The sequence below is a fragment of the Morone saxatilis genome, unplaced genomic scaffold (genome assembly GCF_004916995.1).
Source record: "Morone saxatilis isolate NCDOM2014 unplaced genomic scaffold, NCSU_SB_2.0 Contig19, whole genome shotgun sequence".
Lineage (NCBI taxonomy): Eukaryota > Metazoa > Chordata > Actinopteri > Moronidae > Morone > Morone saxatilis.
The window spans coordinates 5912921-5939493 of NW_023339751.1; the positions used below are offsets into that span (position 1 = coordinate 5912921).

The 26573-nt window shown below is 41.4% G+C and overlaps 1 protein-coding gene across 1 annotated transcript in view; it reads left to right on the forward strand.

The window, feature by feature from the left end:
* slx4ip (SLX4 interacting protein) overlaps nt 1–26573 on the forward strand; it is a 32865-nt gene that overhangs the window by 563 nt on the left and 5729 nt on the right. Inside the window, exons 2-6 of the mRNA XM_035664137.1 lie at nt 532–573; nt 7418–7507; nt 7798–7924; nt 19711–19788; nt 21769–21857. Coding sequence (XP_035520030.1) covers nt 547–573; nt 7418–7507; nt 7798–7924; nt 19711–19788; nt 21769–21857 — 411 coding nt within the window. The 5' untranslated portion in view covers nt 532–546. The remainder of the gene's footprint in view (nt 1–531; nt 574–7417; nt 7508–7797; nt 7925–19710; nt 19789–21768; nt 21858–26573) is intronic.

Below are 26573 nucleotides of genomic sequence, written 5' to 3' on the forward strand. Positions count from 1 at the left end.
ATTAAGAGTAAAGGAAAGTCGATATATATATATATATATATATATATATATATATATATATATATATTGATAACGTTAATTAACCAGTGTCAGTAACATTACTGCAGTAAAATAAATCAATATTGTGTAACTAAAAACAAACCTAAGGTAATCACAGTCAGATCACTTTACTGGCGAGGTTTTAAAAGCCTAAATAAACAACAATAAGTTCAACAAAATAGACTAATATGTAGTTATACATGTATATAAACAAACCCTAACATTTGTAGACAATTAGTGCACAGGATGCTGACATAAATATTTTATGTTCAAGTTTCTTTATGTACGAGGTAGATGGATATGAGAATATAGACAGTGTGCACAACTTAGGTAGGTGAATTAGAGTGATATAAATAAGTAATAGTTTTTATAATAGTATCAGATAAGACTGCTAGTGTTGTTATCTTAGTAAACTAAGCCTGGCAGTGTTATTATTAACGTTATCTACGCTGTATGATCATTGTGTAATCCAGGACTATACACTTGTTTCAGGTGAAACTCACTGAGATGGCTCCAATCAAATTTGTCATTAAGGTGAGTGAGAAATTAAATATACAGTATACAGACACCTGGAAACGCAGAGCTGAATTTGCTGAATCTAGCATTATTAGCAGTATCCGTGTTATATTTAAATGTTTAATATTTATGTGCAACTCCACAGCTATTGAAACTTTAGGGTTTTACGTTGTGATCTTTTGAATAAAGCTGAGAACAACCATACATGGAGGAAATTGCGTATAAAAGTCCAACATATATTATTAATTGTTGTGTTTAACTCAACATGTATATGTCTGTTTTAAAGTGTTCTGTACAAGTTATGTATGACAATTATGTTTTTGTATTTGCTCATAACCTTCCTCAGCAAACTTTATTCAATGCTGTGTCCATGTGACTGGTAGGTTAGAGCTTATAACCTATTTATTGCAAGTTTTGTGTGTCCAGTTTGGCAAGAACTCATGTAAACAAGTAAAAGGTTAAGTTTAGTTTAGTATCTTGTGAACGTGCATGTTGGAAAAATCTCTTGTTTCTAAGCAAATGAGCTTTTGGGTGACCACAAATCCCCATAATTACTTTAAAAATGTTTCCTCACATAAAATGCACACGAGATACTAAAGAATAACACAAATCTGCATTCGGTTACAGCTTTTGTCAGCGTTCATGATAAACAACTATGTTTGTGTTATTGCCAAACAGTAGAACTGCTACAGACACTACTTCCAGCAAGAGTTATTATGGTCTATGTTAAACCACTGGAAAGCTGTTCAGTGTGGAAAATATGCAAACAGGAATATATGCTCGCTTGCTATGCAACATTTACAGTATTAATATTCTGTTTCAAAACGTCCTCTCTGTTGGCTTCGCTATAGTCATAGTTTTTTACTTCTCAAGAACAAATTCTTTGGCCACTAGGGGGAAGTACAGATACACGTTTGAGCTCTCTCGCCTCCACATTCTGATGTTGTTATTCATTCCTTAGGACTCGTTATTCAGAGGTTCTGGTCACCTTCTTGCGAATCTCAACGGACTGCCTCCCCGAGAGCCTTTTGTTAATGGACGCAGCCGTACAGAGCAGAGGAAACTCATTCTACCAAAAAGCCAAGCTGTTCATCCTCAGTCTGATGCTCTGTCAGGAATAATGCACATCAGATGTTTTTGTTAAGTGCAAGAAAAGCCACCGGTCTCTCTTTTGTTGATGTTTCATTTATTGAGAGTTTTGGACGAGGGCTGCAGACATTTGCGCTGATCTCTCACATCCTCCGTAATGCCATGTGTGCCTGGTTGACCAGATATTGCATTCACTCCCTTTATTTGTTTCATATGCATTCCTGCGTACAGGCTACCCCATCACCCCCCTCAGCTGGTTGTGGGAGAGTAAAACCCTGGAGGTTCATGGAAGGTTCCTTCCCACTGGGCACATAATGATCCTGTTGTGTTACTCTGCCTGAGAAAATGCACACAGCCTCTACCATGCTTAACCAACTACCCACAAACAAGTATGTTAGAAGGGATCAGTCCAAACAATAGCATTCAAGGCGCTACCCAGGGCTCCTCTTTCGCAAAACAAACGCCGTTACCACCCTGTTTCTTAATGAATTAATTAACTTCTAAGAATATTAAAGAACAGTTACCCAAACAGAGGCATTGTTTTCATAAAGAGCGTGTTGCAAATTCTGTTTGCCAGCTTGCGCAGAGTGCAAGGATTATTGAAGCAATTATGAGTTATGTTCTTGGATTCAACATGCCATGTTTAGTAGGCTGTTTAGCAGTGTGTTTTATGATTCTTTCTCCTAAGATGTTTTCAAAGCAGCCCCCTCCCTGGTCTGTGGAACTGCAGGAGGTGCTGGTATGCTCCTTCTTAAATAGGCTTAGACTATATAGTGACCTGCCACTTCTCAGACCTCCCGAAAAGGGCCTGCAGGCTAAAACACTGATCCACTGAAGCTCTTGCTGTCTGCCAGGACATTACCACTGCGGAGCTCTGCAATCTGCCTTCTATTAGCAATATGCACTGCTGACTTTCTAACCATCTAATGTAGTGGGTTGAGACAGAGTTTTTGGAGAATAAAAGATTGAGGTATCACAGAGCAGTTTAATGTCAGAGGTTTATGTGCTGTTTAGTGTTGTTGTCACTGTGTAGATGAGCTCATATCAGACCACACATCGTGCCTCTGTACAAAATCATTGCGGTCTGATTAGAAACATTTTGACACTTTCCAACTTAGGGAATCTTTCACAAGGTAAGGTGACATGGGTAAAAAAGAAAGTGCTTTCATCTCAGCACTGCCCTACATTGCCGTACATAATTCACATTTCCTAATGAGGTCGAACACTGCTCTGCCTGCTATTTCTCTCCATCTACCAATTTCTCAAGGATGTGTCTGCCTGAGTCTTGTTTGCTGAGTGTTACCTGGAGATATTCCTGTCTGTTCTTGCCGCTGGAATTCCACTCTTGGGTTGTGTCTCTTTTTATCATCAAATAAAGAGGACTCAGGTGTGCTAACATTCACCTGAATGAAGGGAGCTTTGCACACAAAACACTTCTGCGCACTATCTGTAAATAACATTCGCGTCAATAATAATCAGGTCTCAAGCTTCGCTGCTCAGTATCTGGCAGTTTGAACAATTGGAAAAGAGAATTGTCTTCTTTTTTTTTTTTAAGGGGAAACCCAGGTGACTCACAGCACAGAAAGAGCTGGGAATAAGGCAAATAAAGTCTGAGAGCAAGGTTGTCACACCCACAGATCTAAAGAGCTCCCCTGGGTTCTTTGCAGACTTGCAGAAAGAGAGAGAAAGTCAGGAAAAGAGAGACACAAAGGGAGAGTGGGAGAGATGCAAGTTTTATTGAGTGAGACCGCATCTGCTGCCCCTTCACTCCCAATGTAAACATCTGTGGCTGGTTAGTGTTAGCCTCTAAGCTAAGTGCAGTCCGAGAAGGTCTGGTTCTTATACGGCGCGATAGCAATGGCAAAGGGCAGCGAGGTGGGGAGGCGGGTGAAGCTGCTCCAAGAGTTTGGGCCCTGTGCCCAACTTGGAGCAACACAGGCGGGAGGATGGAGAGCCGGGTCTGGGAGAGAGATAAGGGAAGGTAGAGAGTGTTTTGGGAACTGAGAGTGATATAGACCAGAGCCCTGAACACTAGAAAGGGAAAGGAGCTGTCAGTGAATCAGGATTTGTTTATTTACAGACAGAAAATATGAAGGAATTTTCTCATGTTGTGCTGTGGACTATGTAAAGCAGCTTCGGTCTCAAATGTTTCTAATGTTTTTGTCTTTGTTAACCCTTTTTTCCCCCGCAGGTCATGGATATCAGATTGGCAGTGCGGAGAATTAGGATAGAGAAGTTGAGCTTAGCCTGCAGGAAGACTCGGTCCCATTCATTCACTGTGTGACAGCACACAAAAGATGGCACAATAAAGGATTTGGTATTAAGTAGCGCTCCTTGCCGCCTCTCATTCAGCCTTCAGCCTCTGTTCAGAACTCTAAAAAGCCTGTGCAAGACAGAGAACAAAGCCGTACTGGCCCACTTTAGTATGTATGAAAAGAGTAACTTCCTCTAGAACTTGGCCCTTTATCAAACCTTTCTTTTTCAACAACAGCGACAGTTGCTCAGGGTATTGCCTTAAATGTGTCAAAGCAAAGTACACAAAATAGGATAGCTCATGAATTTGATAAATGAATATCAGGTAAATTAAATCATGTAGGGTCCTGCTTAGGATTCTGTAGAGAGATTATAAATAATGCTGTATGTGTTTTGCTGAGAGGACTGTTTTGAATCTTGTTTTTTGTTTTTTTGGGGCATAAAGGATTTCAGGTACTTTCAGCTTAGCTGGCTTAAGACGAGGTTTTTGTGGTCTGTATTACTGCATCCACAAAGTATTAGGCTGCTTGCAGAGATCTTACAAAAGAGGGGCCATAGCTGGGCTTTAAGGGGGGATACGTAGAGGTCATAGTTCATGACAGAGTTCAGCTCAGAGATCCACAGGTCACTCTTTGTGCTGGGAGTTGACAAATTTAGACCACATGATGTGATTGTAGTCAGAGCCTTTGTGTAAAATTAGATTCTGCTGCTTTTTTGTCTTATGTGCCACACTCAACACAAATGTCCTTTGTAAAAACTCCGATAGCACCTAAACACAGCACAGCCTCGACTCAAAGATTGACACTTCAGCGGGAACTTTGCCTCCAACAAACCGCCAGTTTCTCTAGGCAAATTAATTGTTTTCTTATTAGTGTGATTGCATTAGTTTGCATTCCTGACAAAATCCCCCAATTTCTGAGAAACCCAGGGAATCACATGCTGTTTTTGTGTAAGGGGCAGTGTTTATCATTATGTCCAGTTCCTAGTTGAGTCTTGTCTGCTGCTCTAATGTGATAAAAGGCTAGTCTAAGGCTGGCTAGATGTCTGGCTTTCAGCCCAAAACACAGACTCAATCAGAATCTCAGAAAACCACTTTAGTGGATTCATCCTGCTGTCTCTCTCCATAAGGACCGCACTCCCTATACTGCTCTGTTTGTTCCAGGATATTGATCAAGTCACTCTTTAGAGCTTGCATTAGCTCGTGTAATTTTACACCAGGTACCTTAGAAGACTGATCTTGTGGTCCCCGTCAGGATTTACACACATGCAGGTTGACCTCAACAATGACACACTGTCAACAAAAATTTAACATTTTAAGTTTCACAGGATTTATTGTGTTGTAACATAGTTCCCCTACCCATCTGTCATCTCTCAAAAGTCAGACACTAAAGTCAGGATACCAAAACCCATCCAGCGTGTGTCAAGCACAGCCCCGAGAAACCACTGTGGGGCTCATCCACTAGTCCGTCCCTGGTATTTGATTGACAAGGTCTGACCCTCTGTTGCTAGGCTTTCCCACACACTGGTAATTGTTGGAGGCAGTCAGCTGAGGCCACCAGTCATCCGTGGACCGCTGTGAGACAAAGGGCAGAGGATGGAGAGAATACTGATCTGTAGGGATGAGTTGATACTGACAGGCAACGTGCACACATTTTATACATGAGGAGCTTGCATACAAGGGGGGGCTCTGTTCTGGTCCATGGCATTCTTGTCTTTGTGAAAGCATGTTTTTGTATAACAACTTTTGTTCATATTTCTGCACAGTTTGTATAGAGAATTTTTCTATTTGTGGTTATCACATCTCGGTGCTTGCTACTTTTATGTGGTGTTCTCACATATTTCAGGATATGGAGTGATGAGTCAGTGGATCAAAGATTAATGTGTTGCCTTTACAAGAGACTTAAAATAACATTTATTTCCCATTTGATTTGGCAACACACATTCTTAGGTACAAGTTGGCACACATTAGGGATTTAGGGTGTTCTGCAGAAGAACAGTGCAAGCTATGACTGAAAGTGATTACAACCTTCACTGATTAGTAATATGGTGGCGCCCTTTTCTCCAGTTGATCTGCAAGTAAAAATAAAGAAGCAGTCTCACTTCACTTATTATTTTCAGAAAATCAACGAGAAAGCTCTCATGGGGGAAAAGGAGAATTTTTTGCAGCTTGATTTGCTCAAAGACAGTATTCAGCCTTTTAATGTCACTTCGTAAAAGGTTCCCGGCCCAACTTTGACAGTGAATAAAACTCTCTTAACCTCCTTTTTTTGACGAAGGAGCTAACTTCTTTTTAAACAAGAGGAGGAGACAACTGGAGAGAGTTTGGAGTTGGGAAGTGTAGGCTTGTGTCTAGAATTAGGACCTAAGTTGGGGGGCCTTCCCCTGCACACCCTGCTAATTTCTCTCGCGTCGTCCTGAGAGCGAGGCCGTAGGAACATCCCTCAAGTCTGGGTTGTAGAATTTAGTCATTCTGTCTGCAATACTTCAGCCCAGGGAGACAAGCCTGGCTCAAAACAAAGATTTTAGTGTGCATAAGTATTCCCAGTTACTAAATGAATAACCTCTTCTGTTTGTTTGCACTCTTTTCCAGTTCTACACAGTGAGCCTGAAATCTGTGCCTGGTTTTGTCTTTATGTGTTATTGTTACCCCACTCAGTTCAATGCTTTTTGACCAGATCAAGTCTTCTAAGGTACCTGGTGTAAAATTAGCACCGAGCTTAATGCAAGCTCTATAATGAGGCCTTGATCAATATCCTGGAACCAAACGAGCAGTATAGGAGTGCGGTTCCTTAATGGGAGAGAGACAGCAGGATGAATCCACTAAAGTGGTTTTCTGAGATTCTGATTGAGTCTGTTTTTGGTGGTCTCAGTCCATCCATTACTTCCTTGTCCAGGGAGAGGCGAAGTTCACACGAGACCCACATCCATTTGCTCTCTGCAGTGGGCAGCTTTTGCACTCATGTGTAAACCATAATCAGGCTAGCCTGAGAAAGATGTAACAGCAACTTAACCAGCCGCGGCATTTCTGGCCTCCCTGTCCCTTGTAGCTTATTGTCATTGACACAATGACGTAGTGCTTTAGGAATCTGCTCTGCAGCCCTCTACTCAGCTTTCTACAGCACTCAAAAGTTATAGTGCAGAAACATGTAGCGCTTTAGGGTAGATCTGCAGTTTTATCACCACTCTGATACAAAGTAGGATAATCCTCATTTATGTGGTATGTCTTTAGACTGAGGCAGTAACTGCGCTGCAAAGTTTATAGAAGGAGAAAATAGTTTTTATGCTGAGATAAGAGAAACTTGAGGAGACAGACAGGGCCATACCTTTTTGTAAAGAGATGGCTAGACAGAGAAACAGGAGGGAGGAGGACTGCTGTGAGAGGCCTGGGGTGATGTTTGAGGACACAGGGGGTCATCGTGGTTTGTCTCGCTGTCAATCACCCACACTCTGATTTCCTTTGTTGTCTGTGAGTTCAATGCCCCTCAGCAACCTGTGGCTGTCCTTCCTCTTTGTGTTACAGTGTGGGAACTTTGCTGTGCTGGTGGATCTCCACATTCTGCCCCTGGGCGGCCAAGAGGACGCCAGCTGGTTTACTACAGACCACATCGAGGTACAGACACAGGGAGAAGGGCGTGGGTGTGAAAAAGTGTGTGAGTGAATATATGGCTTCTGTTCTGCTTGGGGCCTTTTCAAAAGACAGCAGCGTGGAATGTGAAATGACTTTGAGCCTTCTGTCTATTCTTCTTAGGGGTTTTCATTGTTACAAAACTGTTCTCATCCCTCCACCTAGCCACTTGTGGAGTTGCCTTCCTGTCCTTTTACTTGATCATCAAAAACTTTAGCCCTCTCTGCAGTTCATCAGCGTGTTGCTGTACTGAAATATCTGCATACTGTTTGTAGGAAGTTACAGCCCTGGTTCGAGATGCTGTGGACCAGAGGGTTAAGCAGTACACAGAGTCCCTCCACGTTAAAAGACAGCCCAAACAGAAGAAGGAGCTGGCACCTGCTTCAGCCTTTTTTGTGAAAGGTAACACACCATCTAGTGACTCTCATTACACTGCACTAGAGCCAAGTAGTCCAGTATTTACTATGATGTCATTTATTGCTTTATGATCCATTATTGGGTTTATCATGTGTTTACTTGGAGCATTAGTTGAAATTGTTATTTGGTAATGAGTACAAGTGTTATGTATTTATTTTGTTCTGATTCCACTGTTGCTCATTCCTCTGGAATGTAGTCATCTACATCTTCCCTTTCCTTGTCTTAGGTGTGTCTGTCATCAGCTCTTGAATAAGTAAAATGGTTTACTTTGGCAATGAACTCAAAACCATTATTTATCCGCTTGGATATGGCTGTGTGCATGGAGGTGGGCCACTGAGCTCTGATGAGGATGGGAACCAAGTTACAAAACAGTCTAAAAAGTATTCCATGGCTACCTTTTTGAGGGCGAGTGTGGGAGGAAAGACAACATAACTAGTTAGGACACGGTGGCTCTCTACGCCCAGGGTGTGACCTGAAGTCAAGCGCTGATAGGAGTTTTTATATTGTGTTGCACTGTTTTGCTTGGCACAAAATCCGCAGTCCATTAAAATGGCTAATGTTTGTTACACTTCTGTTAAATGTAGTGTTGGCACACCTGTGCTTATCTGTACTTTTAACACCAAAAGCAGTTGACACATATCCACATACAACGACATACACAGAGAGCAAAATCAATAAATTATGATCCACTTCCATTCATCCCTATATATCCAATGTCAGTACATTCCTCCAGCCACCCACACACATGCCTTTAAAGCACTGTAAGCTTAGCTGCAGAAGAACCCCCGCTGCATGTTGTAAGGCAGACAGGTTTGTCACAGGTAGCAGTTAAGGGCAGTTAAACTGGGCTCACTCAGCAGGGCAGGCCTGACTGTGAGAGTGGGATTACAGGGCAGTCGGCCCCATAAAGTTTCTTCTGTGGCTGCACCTCTGCCTCTCACGCTATTCCCCTCAATTTAAGTCTTCTTATCCACTAAAACTGCGTGTCCATGTGTGGATTGTTTTCATACACACATGCATTCAAAATGTGTAATTTTCTTGATGAACATACAGTCTTCATAAGCAGACATGCACGCTCAAATGCAGGCGCTCATACACGTCAGAACCAGTGAGAATCAGAAGGAGCGACAGCGTGTAGGAGAGATCTATCCTCCCTTTGGGCTAGGTGTGAACAGGCTGACAGTGTAAAGTTACTGAAAAACCTGTCTCATATTGCCTATGACAGACTGAGGAGAGACAGACAACTCTAATGATGGAGATCACAGACTGAGGCTCTACACACACACACACACACACACACACTTTCGCGCACACATTCGCTCCACTGTGTGAACAAGGGGACTATCAGTATTTCAGCAGTGAAATATGCATGTAAAAATGATTAAGCTCCTTGCAGCTTTGCCAAAAAGAATGTAACCAGTGGAACATGACTCCGTACCATATCGGAGAATTTTCCCCTTTCAGAACATGAAAAGGTATAACGCCTAAAACAGGCCTACACAGTTCATGTGCTCTAGTCCTATTAAAGGTCTTAAGTGAGTGTAATGACATTCTTGGTCTTTTCATTGTCCCATGTGAGGGAGGCGGCAGAGCAGTAAAGGTGGAGACTGTGACTGTGAGAAGTAAGCAGGCAGGCAGGAGCCATAAAAAGGGGAGGACAGACTATAGGCTTAGGGAGGGAAGCCCAGCAAACCTCAGGGTGGGTATTAAGTACAGGGGTCGTCTATTCTGCAAGCAGGTCAAACACTAACCTGCTAATCCTCACAGGACTTTCAGACTGTCCGTAGCAGTGAATGGAAGCAGTTTTTTTTGTTTGTATCTGTTTCAGCAGAAGACCTATTTACATCTGTGTGTGTGTCTGTGTGCAGCATTATGTTATTTGAGAGCAGAATTAAGCTGGATATCCTGGTGTGAGACATGTATATGTGCTGGAACACGTGCATGTTGTTGCCTATAGAGAAAGGTGTCAGGCGGGGGGTAACACTGATGTCTGGGCCAAGAATAGGCGGATGGAGTGTGGTGCTATGTGTGGGATGGTATGGGAGGGGGATTGTGGGTCTTGGTGTTTGAGCTGGTGCCAGTGTGAAATCACAGGGGCTTCCGCCAACAGACAGCAGTAAGAACAGCGTAACAGCCTCAGCTGTTGGCACTTCAAATGAGCCATCAACAGCTTTTAACATTCCAAGGTCCTTCAGTGCAAGTGTTTGTATCTGAGTTATCTCTATGGGTTATTGTATTTTTATGTATGTATGCTGTGCTGGGCGCATTTGTGTGTGTGTGTGTGTGTGTGTTTATAGCACCCAGTGAATATGTCAGAGAGAGGCTTATCCTATCTCTTCTGCCAACATAAATCCAAGCCATTTCTTCCAATCTCAGCTGCAGAGGTCCAACTGTCAACCCCCAGCCCCCCCCTCATTTTCTTTTTTTTTTTTTTTTTTACCCAGGCTGCTTGAGACTTCATGATTAGCTCATAGTGATGTGATTTATTTATGTTTTTAGAGAGATGAACAGAGGGAACTTTTCCCACCAAACATCTTGGCTCTGGACAAGGAGAATGGACATGCTAGACGTTTAGAAGCCCAGGGAAGGGGAGCTTGGGAGAGGCCTCTTGCATTCTCCCTGGTAGACCGTGTTGAACACACCCACATTTCTCAGAGTAATTACAGATCGAAAATGAGTGGATAATAGGTTCTCTGTGCTTTGAGGAATACATTTTTGTCATTTGATACGATATTTGAGTAAGGGAGCTGGTGGTTGTGCTCTGTGACAGCAAGAGTGTCACATTTGTCTTCATGAAGATGCCACTGCTTTGCAGAAAACAGGTCAAGAAAGTAGGAATCGACCAATATGTTTTTTTCTGATCCGATCTACTCCACTACATCTCAGAAGAGGCCATTTTTGACTTTTTTACTATATTTGATAACTTTAGTTACTAGTTACTTTGCACCCTTGGGCCGTTTTTGGTACTTTGATTATTTTATCTTTATCTTATTAAAAATATTTTTATATTGTACCTCGTGGAGTTGTAACGAAATAAATAATTTCCTCCTGGGATTAGTAATTAGTATTTGCCTGAAGAATCTGAATCTGAATTTTGATGTGAATCTTTCTACTTTTATTTAAGTAAGATTTTTAATGCAAGACTTTTACTTTTAAGTATTTTGACACTATGGTTGCTACTTTTACTTAAGTGAGAAATCTGAGTTCTTTAAGCATATGTTTATTCAATGCTTTTGCACACTTTTCAATTTCATCTTTAAAAACATATTTCCTCTACTATTGCACATGACAACCAATCAGATAGTGCTGTAGGTGGGACACTGAGCGAGACTGCAGGGTGGTGAATACAGACAGAGAGAGTTGCCTCAGATCCAAAGTTTTTACATTAATTTGTTTTATCAGCAGTCAGAAAAATAACAAAACCAATGATTATAAACATTCTGAATATTGGTCAAACCCGACTAGACTGAAGATCTGTTCATTTCAGACTTGGCCTTTGACGGCACAACATGCTGTACAGACTGCCCAAGAGGTTGTTTGCCAGACATTACTAATACACTTCTTTTTTTTTTTGCTTCAGATTAGATTTTGTTTACTTACACTGCTGATTGTGTGTTATCTTGATTTTCCTTTGCTCTTGGTCGTTTAGTATTGTTTTACCTCAAGGGGATATTGATGTTGTAGTCCATAATGGTGTATGTATTTGTGAGTGTAAACGGAGGAGGCCCATTTTACACGGATTTAGTTAACATGCCATTTCAAACTGCCAAAGCACATTGCCAGATGTCTTACGCCTGCTATTAGTATTGATACAACCACATTGATCTCTCTATCTGAGGCAGAGCTCTGGTATTGTTTAGCCTGGTTCGTTTCAGAGTCTTTCTACCAGTCAGAGGAGTTGGAGGAGCCTTGGCACAGTGGTACCCAGAGTCCGTTTTAGCCCATGGCAGAGCTGGTTCCTTCTTCCTCTCCCTGCACAGGTGCCAGGGCTTAGGGGGAGGGAACACCTGCCAGCCTGTTTCCCCATGGCCACGGCAGGCTGGAGAGGCATTTTCCCAGGCTCCCCAGATGAATGGTCACTAATAGCCGTGGGAGAGGGCTTTGCGAGTGCTGCACAGTGTACCACTGACTCCTCTTGGCAGCCCTATGAAGGGGGCTTAAGGCAGCCTGGCCACAGCCATTGCGGGAAAAGCACAAGTGTTGCTGGATAGCTTTACTGTTGGAGAATGTGTTTACGAATGACCATCTCCCTCCCAATGAAGAATGCGGAGGATGTGTCAAGACAGAAAGGGAGATGGTTAATTTTTGCACTGCCCTGTCATGGATTTAGCTTTGTTTGGCCTCACAGGCTCTTTGAAGGCCCACAGGCCCAGGCTATAACAGTTTATCAAATCGATTCTGTCAAAACGTGACTTTCTGTGTACAAAGTGCACAAGTATAACCTTTGGGTGCTGGAAGTCCTTTGTAAGGAGAATGAATACATGTCAACCTTTCAGCCTCCTACTGTGACAGTTCACAGCACTTTCCTGAAGACACGGTTAGTACGTTTGTAGTGCCAACTAGACAACCTGTATTAACCCACCTTGGTTCTTCTCAGGGCTACCACAGCTATTACTATTTATGTGAGTGGCTGTTATGTGGGGACTGGTCTGTAAATAGAGAGGCATGCCTGTGGCAGAGTTACCTGCCCTGCTCTGTGTTGCTGGGCGTGAGGCAGGCTGGGATTAAGGCGAGGGGGAAACGGAGACCTGTGACAGGAACAAAGGAATTCCAAGGCCCAGGCTGGAAATGGATCCTGATCAGAGTAGCCACTCCAGCCATACTCCCCCTCTCCCCCCCTCACCCTCCTTCCACTGGCCCCTGCTGGGCAACCCCCTTCCCCCTGGTGCTTTGTGGTGTTGCTGTGGCTCTTTAAATCCTTCCTGTAAGCCCCAGGCCTTACTCAGCAGCAACACATAGGACATTCTGACTCCACTGTTAACCCCCCTCTCCCTATTCTTACACATATACATACACTCTTTAATTATTTTTCTTTGTCTCCTCTCCTCTCCTCTCCTCTCCTGTGCCCTCCATGTCTGGTCTTCTCTGCTCTCCTCATGTCATCTCTTTATGTTTTCGCACTTTCTCTCCTTCTCCTTCTCCGCAGGGTCAGCTGCAGTCTCTTAGGACACAACCGCAATCCCCGCCATAGCTGTCACACCACACTCTTTTCCCATATAATTAGGGCCTGAGCCTGAGCCTGAGCCTGAGCACGGATTACATTCATGTGACTGTTCCCCTTTACCACAATCTGGTCTGGGAGATGGCACACACTCTCTTGAACTCATGCTAAGTGTTCAGCCTGACCAGAATGCCTTGTTTTAGGAATTACTGAAACGTTATAGTGGATGTCGTTGTTTTCCTCTGCTCTTTGCTTCACTTTTAAAGAAGTGGGCCTGTGTCACATGCTCTTATGAGCTCTGTGGTTTTTCCTGTGGACAGAAGTCATTCTAGTGCTGTGTGCCAAAATTGCCCTGTGTTGTCAGGAAAGGTCATAACAGCAGCAGCAGTTTAATTGTAGATCTTTTAAACATGAAAACTTTATTATTTCAATAAAGAATTTTCGTCTTTTTGTCACAACCTTACTTGCCTATTATCATTAGTAGCTGGTAGCATAACCTAGATCGATGGGTGCCGTGGTTCATCTGTTGGGATTTTTAAACACAGGCTAGCAGATTTGCAGAGGACCCAGTAAGCAGAGACAGCCTGCTTCCAATGAGACCTTGATCTGAGTTTTAAAAGGGCAGCACAGTGCATAACTCAAGTCCACAAACTGCTCTGAACAACATTAATCCAAAGAGGCTTAATGCAAAATAAGCAGTTTGCATCCTTCTCATTCTGAATGCTCTTTTAATATAAACAGTGGCAGCACTTTGACAGATTTGTGGCCTCTTGGGCTAATTAAGATATAATGATGATTAAATATGACATTTTGTATTGTGACTGCATTTCTCTCATCAGATTATGTTTCTGAGAACTCGATTTTTTTCCCTCGATAATTGTTGTGTGCTCCAAAATGCTCCCCACCACTTTAGTCACATGCTGCATTATGGGTTGGCCTGAGCTACCATGCTGCGGCGTATTTTGTAACTGCGATGAAGGGGTCACCCAAATGTTAAATTGAACACTCATGTGCAAATATTGTTTCAGGTGGACGTTGTGCAGGATGATAAGGCACAGTGCTCTGCTACGGCCGTAGTTACAGTTACACACAGAGAGTGATGTCCTTCCAGGAAAGCCCCCACTTACATATGGGTAACTTCCTCATGCTCTCTCATCCTTCACCACTCCACCCCTCTCTCTCTTTCTAAGCCCCAACTCTCCACCCACACTTGAGGACAGAGGGAGGGGGTCCACATCAAAGCAGAGATGTCAAAAGAGCAGGATTCTCAGGCACTGATGTCTGACTGTCCTGCTGATTCAACTCCTGTTCATAAAGGGTTTGCGTGGGAATTACAGTTCTCCTGACATGCAGTCACCACATTTACATGCACACTAGAAACATGGTTAATGAGGGAAATCAGGTTACAGCAGGAAATCTGAGAATGCCTTTACATGCACTGCAATAACCAGGTTACTGTAAAACCTACGTTTACATGCAGCTGGTGGGTAATCAGATTCTTCTCCTTCTCAGTGCCATGTTTTTGAAGCAGTGTTGGCATAATTTAAGTCTATTAATGATATATAATACTGTAGCCTGAAGAGCTTTTTTCATTTATGGTGGAAACATTTGCACTAACTGACTGACAGGCCACTAATTTTTTCCTTATTTTGCACATGAGCCTGAATTTTTAACACAATCTTCCATTCATCCATGGAAACCGCCTTATTCAAACTTATTTATTTGCATTTTAATTTTAGTCACGCTTTGGATTGAACTATTTTCAAAACAAGGCTGCATAGCTAAAAGTTAGCATCTTCCGTCAGTCCTTCCTTCGGTTGCCACTTCACCATGCTGATACTTTCCTAATGTGTCATGCACATCTGCAGGTTTTGCTTACGATTATGGAAACCTGGTTTCGCTTTTACATTACGTTAAAGACATTGGGTAACCTGAGCAGAAAGCTCAGAGTAAATACGGTGAGAGTGTACACTCATTGAAGTATTCGTGTTAAAGGCCCTGGACCCACTGTGGTTAGCTGAATGCTTGTCCAGGACCTGCTAGGAACTTCATAAAAGCCTTCATAGCAGAGCAGAAATTCTTATGGATTCCTGCAGGAGTCACAACAGCATGGGCTGCCAGGAATGCGGATGGTGCGAAGAAGTGGGCCATGTTTTCTATGGCTGTTTTAATGATCTCCTCAGGATATGACTGAAGTTAATGAAGTCTGTTCCATGGGGGCTTACCTTTAACCCTGGTCTGAATGCCTCTCACCCCTGTCTGTTCCATTTTACAGTTCTAGTCACTCTGGATGCCTTTTGGTTTGTTGACTTTTCTTTCCTCTCATTGTTTTCCCAGGAAGCGGTGAAAGCTGCAGGGATGTGTGTGTGTGCATGTGTGTGTGTGTGTGTGTCCCAAAAGTACAGTATTGTAGCCTTGGCACAAGCCTCGTGGAGTCTGTGTCTTTTTTCTGCAGTTGTCCTGCGGTATGTTACAAGATGGTAGAAGACTCCATACAAGCGGTTACAATATTATCTACCACATTTCTGAAAACATGGCGTGCTGGCTTGTTTACTGTTTGATTTGACCTGTCATAATATTGTTGTGCATTGGGTTTCAAAACAATTAAGCAAGACCATCTTCTCTTAAAGGAAGTACGAATTAAACTCTTTAAAGTCTCTGCTCTTCATATTCTGGTATTGCACCACTGTGGGCCACAGTTGCCACAGAAAGGGACCACTCATTCCCAAAGGAGGCACTAGCAAACTGTTTGTGAGAGAGAAACATGAATGTAAGCTTAGCACGAGAGAACCCGGGCAGAGGGCCAAGAGCAACTCTGCGCTGTGCAGGACGTTATAAAGTTGGAGCAACAGCTGATGTCTCGGGCTATGGCGTTGCACTGGTTCCCAACTTTGTGTCCAGACGTCCCTGTCAAACTTGTCCTGGGAATTGGCAAGCTCAACCCACCAGGGAAAGCAATGAGAATAGTTGTGGAGCTAGACATGAGGCTAAAGAGTATAACAAACTAAATCAAAGCTTCTAAAAACATATAAAGACATGAATGTGCAATGAAAGATACTTGCTTTCTGGTCCCTTCTGGTCCCAGAATGGGCAGAACAAACAAAACAGAGATACAGATCTGCATTCCTGCCTGGATGATCACTGCTTTGCTATTTAAAGAATAACAGAATATCAGATTTTTTTTCCAGTAAAGGAATGCTGCTATTGTGAACTATAAACATGCTCAACATACCATACAGTGTGTTAATGCAATTTCCCTTTGGGATTAATTAAGTACTCTTTTTTAAAGCTTGTTGGCGTATCAAGTTTTATATACTTTATGTACACCAAGTATTAAAGGGACAGACTTCCATGGCCCCTAACTCTAAAGACAATTCAGTGAGGGTGGTTCTCCAATAGCTTACACACTCATAACTCTTGTGTCTCCTGGTTCAACAAGTTGTAATCTATTTAAACTTCATTTTGAATGTTTGAATGGTGCATAAACAATCAAAAACCCTGCTGAAAGTTCTGGGTGAAAAAGTTTAAATAGAAAGAAGTAGTAGTACATAGACCACAACATCAGTGAGTCATGTTGTGGGCTATGTATTTCTCCCTTGAGTAGAATATTTGTTTCAGTTAGAGCATGGCATGGCATTTTTTAGATGGATAGATTAAGCAAAGTGCATTCATACAAATGTATTATTGACAGCTTAGTTGTTTATAAGTGGGAGTAAGATGTTATCGGCAGATGCAGAATTTGGACAGGGACACGTTGTTGTTGTTGTGAGTGGCCATGTCAATCACCTGACCTCAATCCAACACGTGTTTCACTTGTTGAAGATTAGACTTAAGCCCCAAAAGCCCCCGAAGAAACCAAAAACTACCCATGGCTTCATTAGAGGCCTGGAAGAGCACCAATAGGGAAGTTGCCAAGCTGATGTGAACATTTTACTTGTAAGTTTATGTCTATTTATTTAATTGCATTATGGATAAAACAGTTTACCAATACTACATTGTGAATTAAACATGGACTTTAACTCTCAAATTAAAGCCTTTTTTTTTGTTTTGCAAATCTAATGTGATGTGGTAAAGATCCAATACAGTACAAAATTGGTCATTGTCATACTTACAGACTGGGTTGTATTATAGAGTTACCTGAGCCCTTGGTTGACAAAACAAGATGTAAAATTATCCCTATAAATCCCTATTTTTCATTTACCTAAAGCTGTTATCTGGCCCATCTATTGGCCACCATGCTGCAGGACAGGGATTCCCAATCTCAAGCTCCTGGAACCCAACCGGTTTTATATCCCCAGAGCTACACAAATGCTGTGAGTTGGTGTCAGTCCCTGATTAGATGACTAGAATGATAAGTAATGAGTTAACCACTGACTGAAGAAAAGGTGGTAAGATGAGCTTCTTTCATATGAGAATTAACTACCCTGAAGTATCTTGGGAAATACCACAACAATAAATCATAGCATTAAATATAGATTTACTTATTGTTAATATTCTGGAATTTGGGAACACAAATAACTTCATTCTGAAACTAAAATGTAAATAAGGCTCTATACGATAATCGTATCAACTCACACAAACTGATGCAGAGTAAGTGCACAAACAAGCATTTGATGACAGTTCTAACACAAAATGAATGTTTATTCTTGATAAATCTCCTTTGTATTACACAGATTAGAGATTCGTTTTTGCTCTGTCTGGGAGATTTTAATATATTTTCTCAAATCTTGACTAAGCTGTTTAACGATGATCTAACATGTTCATTTTGCTGTAGGCTAAACTTCTGCTTAAGAGCTTTTGGAGTTCCCCATAGATGGTAAACTGTGTTTTAGCCTGTCACGTAGGTAACAATTTTACCCTGTTATCTTCAGAAAAATATTGATTGTAATTGCTTGTTACCATAGTAACAAACAAGTATCCATATTTTAAAAGCCTTAATAACCTGGTGATTTCTCACTTTAGTTTCATTTGTAACTTTTAAATTGTAAGGATTTATTCTTGGCTGACAGGTTGAGCTTGTTTTGTTTGAAAGAGATTTGATTGATTTGATTGATTTACGGATATGTTTTGTATATTTTTGAACTGATGTAGTGACTCTGGTCGCCAACTCTGTCACAAGCACAGAGAAAAAGAAAGCAGAGGTGGTGCCATTAATCACTGCAAGTGGACCAAAGCGTTTACCTGTGGCAGTTTTGTGGCAAACTATCTCCGTAATTGCATGTCATTATCCAGAGAATCACAAGAGTGCTTCTTTTTGAAGACGATAATTAGATGGTTTGAGTTGTTGCTGAGATGACATCACCTAACAGAGAAAGGGGGATGTTCACGAAGGCCCCCTCCTACTTGTGTGTGGGCCAATGCTGTTAACATGCTGTCTGCTCTGTGTGTTGTATGTTCATGATAACACAACATTTTCTTCCTAGGTGTAGGTCAACTTTTCGTGGGAGACTTTCGCAAGTTTTAATGATGAATGACTGTCAGTGTTGTTGCCGACGGGTGAAAAGCTCTGTACTTCCAAATGTCAGCTTTTCCTAGATAAAGACAGCCTCGTTTTTAGCTTGATGACAATGCATATTTGACATTATCCAGTGAGTACTGGAAGAGCCTTGAGTGCAAGAGGTCAGGATGTAATCCTTTAATTGAAGTTAAAATACGAAAATCCCCACAGTTAGCAGTTAATGAGGTTTTCACACGGCAACAGCAATATGAGAACACCAATAGAGAGGTGGTGGTAAAGTCAAGTCGGGTATAGTTTTACTGTCATGGTATCAAGAAGAGGACAAGGGCACCAAGACAGTACCAAAAGGCTCTGTCAACTTCCCAGCACTGTTGTCCTGTTTACAAAGAACAACTGGGTAGCGTGTTAGCCAGAGCCTTGCTTTAAATCAACAAATTCCTACTAGATTAGGCAACAGGCCACTGTTTCTGCCCAGCACATCTTACATACCATGACAAACATTCCATGAAAAATAGAGCTGAGGCCCGAGCCATGGTTTCTCTACTCCCGCCAAACTGGGAGGCCAGTTAAATTAAAACCGAATAGTTTCTCATTCCATGAATGAGTTGGCTGGCCCTTTAGACAGAGTATATGATTAAGGTTCGGAAATTGATGGTATCTAAGAATATAGAGCCATAGAGAGCTTAACAGTAGAGTAATGTATAAGAATGGACATTGTTTTGTGTGTTAAGGGAGTAGAGCTGCTGTATTCTCACAAGTTTGATTTGTAGTCCTGTATTCAGGAGCCTAGCCTGCGTCTGCAGTGTCATGGAAGTAGGGCCACTTATCTTATAAAGGGCTTTATATATTGGATCAAAAAAGTTTGTGCTTAGATTAACCACTTTATCTCACTGTCTGAATAACATTTGCATGCCAGAAATATGATTTGATTGCCAACAGTGGTTGTTTTGTGACGTTAAATTGAATAAAGGTTATGAGTATTTCAGGGAATGTCAACAATGCTAGCACACATCATCCAGAAAGCTCCATCCAAAAGTTGCCCACTAGTGGCACTAGAGGCCTGGAAATGGGGTCAGATGTACAATCATTTTGCCTATATGTCTTTCTGCTCTTTTTTAATCTTAAATGTTTTTCTGTTTTTTTTTTTTTTAGGGAAGACCTTCAGCCTAGTTGCCAATTTTCTAAAGCGTCATGTCAACCTCAGATGTATTGCCAAGAAGCTCTACGGAGGTATGTAACCTACATTCACTGAATCAATTCCCAGTTAAATGAATCGGAAATAGACATCTCCATAACTCATACTCAGACAAATTTCCCACAGAAGGAGCAAGTCATCTGTGGTCTGCATGTTGATTTTTCTCCCCCTCACTTGTTTTTATGTCCTGTCCCTACCTGCTCTGGGTGTTGTTGAGAACAGGCAGCCATTAAGTGGTTCCCTTGAGAGGCTACTGAGAGTGGGAGAGAGAAAGGTTGGAGAGCTGTCTATGGAGGGCAGTGAGAATCTATCTCCATGGCCCATCTAGTGCCTGTGACCCTTGGCCACCTTTTCATGGGACCAACATGGCTCTCTTCCTGTCAGTAAAGTTAATATCTGCTCCCTAGGGGCTCGGATGTTAAGGCAGCACTGACCTGCTGCAGACCGAAATGACGGCTTCTCTCAACAGGTCCGTTACACATCAAATTAGACCCAGTCTGCTGGGGTCAGAGGTTGTATAATTCGGTCCACTGAGTTATCTGTAAATACTGGTTAGGTCATGTAAAAATTTCAATTATCTATAAAACAGATGGTTAAAAGTCTTTATTCTGATTGGCTAGTTATACACCGCAAAATGGCAAGTTTTAGCTTTTATTAGTAAGATCAAAGTGAGGCCGTAATTGAGACTTGTTAGTATAATTAGTCAATCATAATGCAGTGGTATTTTCTAATTTAGATTTTACCCCACAACCCAAAACTGAAAGGAATAAACAACATTGTTTTCTATTCTGGTTCTTATCATTGGGTAGAAAACTGTAAAGTTTGTCCTGAGCTGTCCTGAACCACGAGGTCATTAAAGTTAAGGGGTTTATTGCATGCGGTGGATAAATGTTCTCAGCAAATTTCATGGTAATCCCTCTCTGTTAAATTATGAGATATAATTTGTTTAAACCCTCAATTTTGACTTGGCTGGGGTGGCTCAAAAGTAAAGCTTGTGGAGTGTCCAAAATCCAAAGTGGTCATACTCTGGAAAGCATGAATTTGTCCAGGTAATTTCATTGCAACCTTCATGTTAGATTTTTATGTCTCTTTAAGTGTACAAATGAAAGTTTTGGCCTGGTTGTAGCCTGAGAATTTATCTTTAAAGGCCAAGAATTTCAAGAGCAAATTTCATGGTAATCTAGCAAGTAGTTTTTGAGCAATCAATCAACATCCAAACCTGCCCACAGACATAGTCATCCTTTAGTCATCCTCATTACATACTCCACACAAGATATACGTACATTAATGCAAGTACTTTGCCATACATGCCAATTCCGTGCTTGCTTAACAAAAGCATGTCCATTGGCTGTGTTTATAAACCACAAATCCACGCAACTGAAGCATAACCAATGTTTTTAAAAAGGAGGAATATGAGCTTTTATACAGACTTAATTCAACACTACTGTAAAACCTTTGAACCAGAGGTGGTAGGCTACGTGGATCAATACTGCAAGATGAAGACTATTGTAATGTTTTGCCAACGCCACTGTTCAGTAACTTATTCATTAGTATTTCCTAGTGTATGAGTAATTTTTATTATGTGCACCTTCATGAGTTCAAATATTGGACAAGTTCTTTACATACAGGAGTCTATGTAACAGGCCAACTTGTCCAGTTGAGGTGATATGTTGATGCCTGTTGGATTTATTGTCATGATATAATACATGTAATAGTATTGTTTTTATAAATGGTCTTTGCCTTTGAAGCTGATGAAACAGTCATATTACTCCCAGGAGCCATTGTTAACATAAAATGTTCTAATATTTCATGCTGCTTACGCGGCTCATAAAGCTCAGCAATTATCTGTAAACTGCCATTTTCTCCTTGGTCTGAGGGATAGTAAATACTTGGTGTTTGTAGATGTAAATTCAAACCTCCACCACAATTCCCTCTGTCTGACTTTGACTCATAATTAGAGGTGAGCCCACGTTATTAACTAGCATGGTCTGTGTTGTTTCTTTCCCTGCCTCCAGATTTGCGTGTGTTTCCTGAACGCTATGTTGTGTGTGTGAGCTGTCCAGAGGATGCCTCAGCACACCATGGAAACCCGAGCCTGCCCGCGGTGAGTGCTGTTTATACTCCTCTATTTCCTCTTCCAGTCGCCTGGCAAAAAGTCCTGCATGGGTCTGTGTGTTATTATAGGGATGTGTTGCCAAATTGTGCTCTCACTTTATGTATATATGCAGCTGATCCCTCTTTATGCGAGGGAACCTGCCAGGGATTTTCAGCGACCAAGTGAAGGGGGAAAGAGAGGATGGCAGGGGGTTGGGTGGAGTGAGGTGGGGTCCAAAGCTGCTCAGTCACCTCTTCTTCAAAAGGTTTCTGCTCCCACATTCTGCCAATTCACCTCAGCTGTCAGTTCTTTTTTTATCAAACCCAAATATTGCATTTTTGTAAACCTCAGCCTTAATGAGTAGTCAAAAATATAGCCAAAACTAATTTTGTATATTTTAGCTCTTGAGAAAGTCTAGATACTTCTAGAATTTTTTCCCACTGAAGATATGTATTATTATTATTATCCAAGCTCACTATGGCGCTGCAGTCAATGTTGATACTGACAGAAAATGTTGTCTAACACTTAGTATACACTTAGTATATTATATTCTCTATTATACAGCATGACATTAATGGTTTAAGGGAACTAAACAACACTCTTTGTCATTCTGTTACTCTTACATTGTTTGGCTTTTTCGAGGGAGAATTGAATTAATGTCATTGTCTGCAGTTAAATATCATGTCCCTTGATTGATTGGACTCAGATAAAGTAGTGTTTAGTGGGTATTCCCCTGTAAGAGTCCATGCTGGGTATATTATGTTGTACTCTTCCCCATGTCATAAGACCTACTACTGTAGTTCTTTTTTGTCCATTCATATTACAGACAACTATCCTTTGGTCAGTGCTCATTTGATCCCAAACTCCCCAGAGTATTCTGGGAAATGGTGGTGGAGCCTCTCACCTTGGCACTCACATCAAGGACAGACATCTCTCCCATCACATCCCATGATCAGTGGCCTGCTGTTTTTCTATGGGGTTTTTGCTATTGTTTCCCTTTGAATCGTCTCTGCACTCTCCACAGTTTGGCTTCCAATGAAAGCAGTGATTGTAATATTTTTAGTGGAGCAACACAGTCGTCAGTGAAAAGTTCAGATTGTGTAACCAATTTTCCAGTTCAAGGAGGCATTGCTGTCGATTGCGTTCCTCTCCTCAGGATGTGGTTCTCTGGGCTCATACAGTACAAGCAGAGGGAATTGGAGGGTGGGAGTCTTGTGGTGCAGCTCTCACTAGCCCAACCTCGAGCGTGGTTTGTAAGGGAAAGATACCAGACAGCAAGGCTAAAGTTTTTCACATGACAAAAACAATTATTTGTTTACCTCCCTCGCTCTGTTCTAATTTGTCAGAAACGGAGTCTTTTTGAGAAAATGTTGCCAAGAAAAGTCGAAAATCGAAATGAAAAAGTTTATGCCGTGAGTCACAACTGAGGTAAGGCATAATAATGTTGCTGTCTAAAAATAATGGGGTCTTTAGAGTTCTATGTCAAAGTTGCTCATATGTTTATGAAGGGGTCTTTTATCCCACAACTCTTGACAGCACTACCCGGCTAGTCCCAAAAACATGCCACGTTTCCCTGTATTTAGGGAGGTTTCGGTTTTGTTGTTAGGATTCAGTTTGTGTGACTTCTTGAACAGAAATCCTTAACCGCAGTGGAAATGTAGACTCATCAAATTAGCACTTCTCACAAGGTCAGGGGGTTATGTTGTGAGGGAACTAAGGTGACATCATGGTTGGCCTTTTGTCCTGTGAAAGCCAACATCTCTCTCCCACACTCGATCATGCTGTATGTCCCCTGTATACTGTGTGCTTTTATTAGTCATATTTTCAGCTGTGGTTCAGTTAGAAGAGGAGATGGTGAGATTTAGTCATTTCCAGTAGTGTAGAAGGAGCTAGGATACCAGTTATTGTTGATTTTTGGTACTGGTTAGGCTATGGTTTGTAGATGTTTAGTGCCGATTTACCACATCTTATTGAAACAGCATTGTGGACCATCAAGGGACAATAAAACTCTTATTGCTAACACAAACATTAAATTAAAATTGTTGTAATGATCTTTGTGATAATCAACAATATATTAAATGACTATGTGTGATGTGAAAGGCATTGCTCATAGTGACAAACCCACCGAGAATTGTCAGCCAACTCTACAGTTTCCCTTAAAGTGTTGGTCTATGAAGTGTCTTTCAGCACGTTGTTTTGGTTTTCCAGCCACAGCTTCCCTGTTTTGGTTCAGTCTCACAGCTCTCATCAGCATGTCCAACAAACCCACTGTACACTACCTGCCCCACACCAACAGCAGACTCATTTAGTGACTAGCTGGTCAACGTATTGGAGTATCTAGCAGCAAATAAGCCAGTGAATATGGAACTTGGTAACTCATTTACACCTAGTGCCTGGGCAGTATAACCAAAGATTTAGCAGTTTCACGGTACTTATGTATTTTTTTTTTTTGCATGACTAAGACTTTATATAGGTTTATAGTGGCTTATTCTACTGTCAGGAGTACAGGGAATATAAAAACATTTTAATGTCATCATGTCATAGGCCCCTCAAAATTATTATATAATTATATAAAGAAGTCAGAATGTAAACAATTTTTATTGTGCAAACTGCAACAGAACTTAAAAATAAAAAAGATATGCTAAAAACTTTACTTGCCTTTAAAGAAACAGAACTGCTTCTGTTTCAAAAGAAAATATTGTTTTATTTTATATAATATAAATAAAAATCTATAAATACTATAAACTGACATAAAATACTCAAAGTATTTAAGTGTTAAAATAGATATTTCTCAAATATTCTATTGCATTAGTATGAAACAGCAGTTACAGCAGTTGTTTTGGCTATACACCGGTATGCTGGCATACGACTAAAGCTCGAAATAGTGCTCGAAACAAACCATTTTGTGTAATATGCCGTCCAACCAGGTCAAAAGGCAAAAGTGTTTACAGCTGTGCCAAATGGCCACACTCAAAATCAGGGTAAAAAGCCTGGCATGGTTCTATCAGTTTTTTCAAGGCATTCATTATGTTACACTAGGTTGTACACACGAAAAGTGAATAAGAATAAAGAATAAATAGTGTGTAAACAATTAAAAAATAAGTTTAGTTTCTTACCTCCACACACTGAAGTTTTCAGAAATTACAGAAATTGTTGGATTCAATCCCTGATTTTGTCATTGGAAACAAATGGATGAGTGCTTAGGTTTGAGCATACTGACACCTTTAATGTCATGAATGTCATGTCTTAAGTGGCTGAGTAAAATTAATCTGCCACATATGTGAGGATGACATTAACTGTCTGATAACTGATCTATTGAGAGACGAATATCTGATATACCTGTTACCTGGTGTACTCTGCCTGTTACAACCTAGAAACCTAGAACTGACTGTTGCCCTGCAAAGGTAGGGCCATCGAAACGTTTGCATGAGACCGTGGGAAACAAACAAAAGGCATCTCTTAGACAATGTTATTTTTTTCCCTTGACATTTGAAGATTCAAGTCCCTCATAAAAAAAATCGCTCCTATTGTGAGTCAGCACCAACAGTGAGGAGGGCAGCATGGGAAGGAAGAGCTAGTGTTTAGGATTGTGGCCGTTGTTTTCTAGTCAGACACAGAGTGGGCAGCTGAGGTGAGTGGCGTGCTGGGCCGCAGAAGTTTGGATCAAAGGCAGAGCAGATGTGTTTCCAGTCCCCCCCCCGCTCTCCCCTCTTCAGAGCTCTGGACGAGCCTGTGTGTTTACTCATGACCTCAGCGCGCCTCTGTTCTTCACAGCTCGCAACAGCTAGCAGCAGTGCTTTCCCAAGCGTCCAGTGTCTGCTGATCTCCTCTTCACCAAGGCCAAATATATGACTACGATGTCTTATAGTACATGATCGTGTCCCTTCATACCATCCCGTGTAAAGCTGCTTTCATTGATTTACACAAAGTCCAAACTGTTAACAGCTTGTCTTAATCCTTACACATGGGTGGATCCAAAAACCTTTGCCATTGTTCAGGGATAAGAACTATCCTCTATTTTAGACAAGTATGTGCCCATGCATGTTTGTTGACTTTGTTGCAGGGAAGATGTGGTGAGCTTAGACAAACAGGGCATGGTTCCTCTGTGGGAGCAGGGTGAGTAGAGGGAGGGGGGGTGGAATTTGTTAGTTAGTTTCACGAACATCTCTGCAGGAGGTATTTCTGCCCTGACAGTTAAATAGTGTTGTTGTTCCTTGGTGCCGGTTTATGGATTTTGTATACTTAGTTGTACTATCACAAAGCTGTTCAAAGGCTTTTGAGTGGAAAGAATAATTCCATTTTTATAACTCGAATACTTTCAGGGATTCAAGCATTTCAAGTGGTATGAATCATTATTTTGTGACAGATGAGTGAGTAACTTGCTTTATAGGGATGACATCTCACTGGTTTTGTGTTAGGTGAGGTACAAAGACAAAGTAATCCAAGTACAAACAATGTGGCTTTGACTGTGGCAGATCACAAGCAAATATGAGTTGATGGTTGATTGGAGCTTTCCATGCTCGCTTGTTTCTGGCTTGTCATCTTGGGTTTTTTTTCTGGTAATTTTCACGTCAACTGAAGTTTGCAATGCCTCTATTATGGGTTGAGAAAGGTCTCTAACCTCTTTAAAAATCCTTGCAAAACCCATTGGATAAACTAAAAAAAAAAAGCACGGTCATCAAGATGCAAAAAAGCTATTTATTTTTTATTCTTGGTTCCTGAATG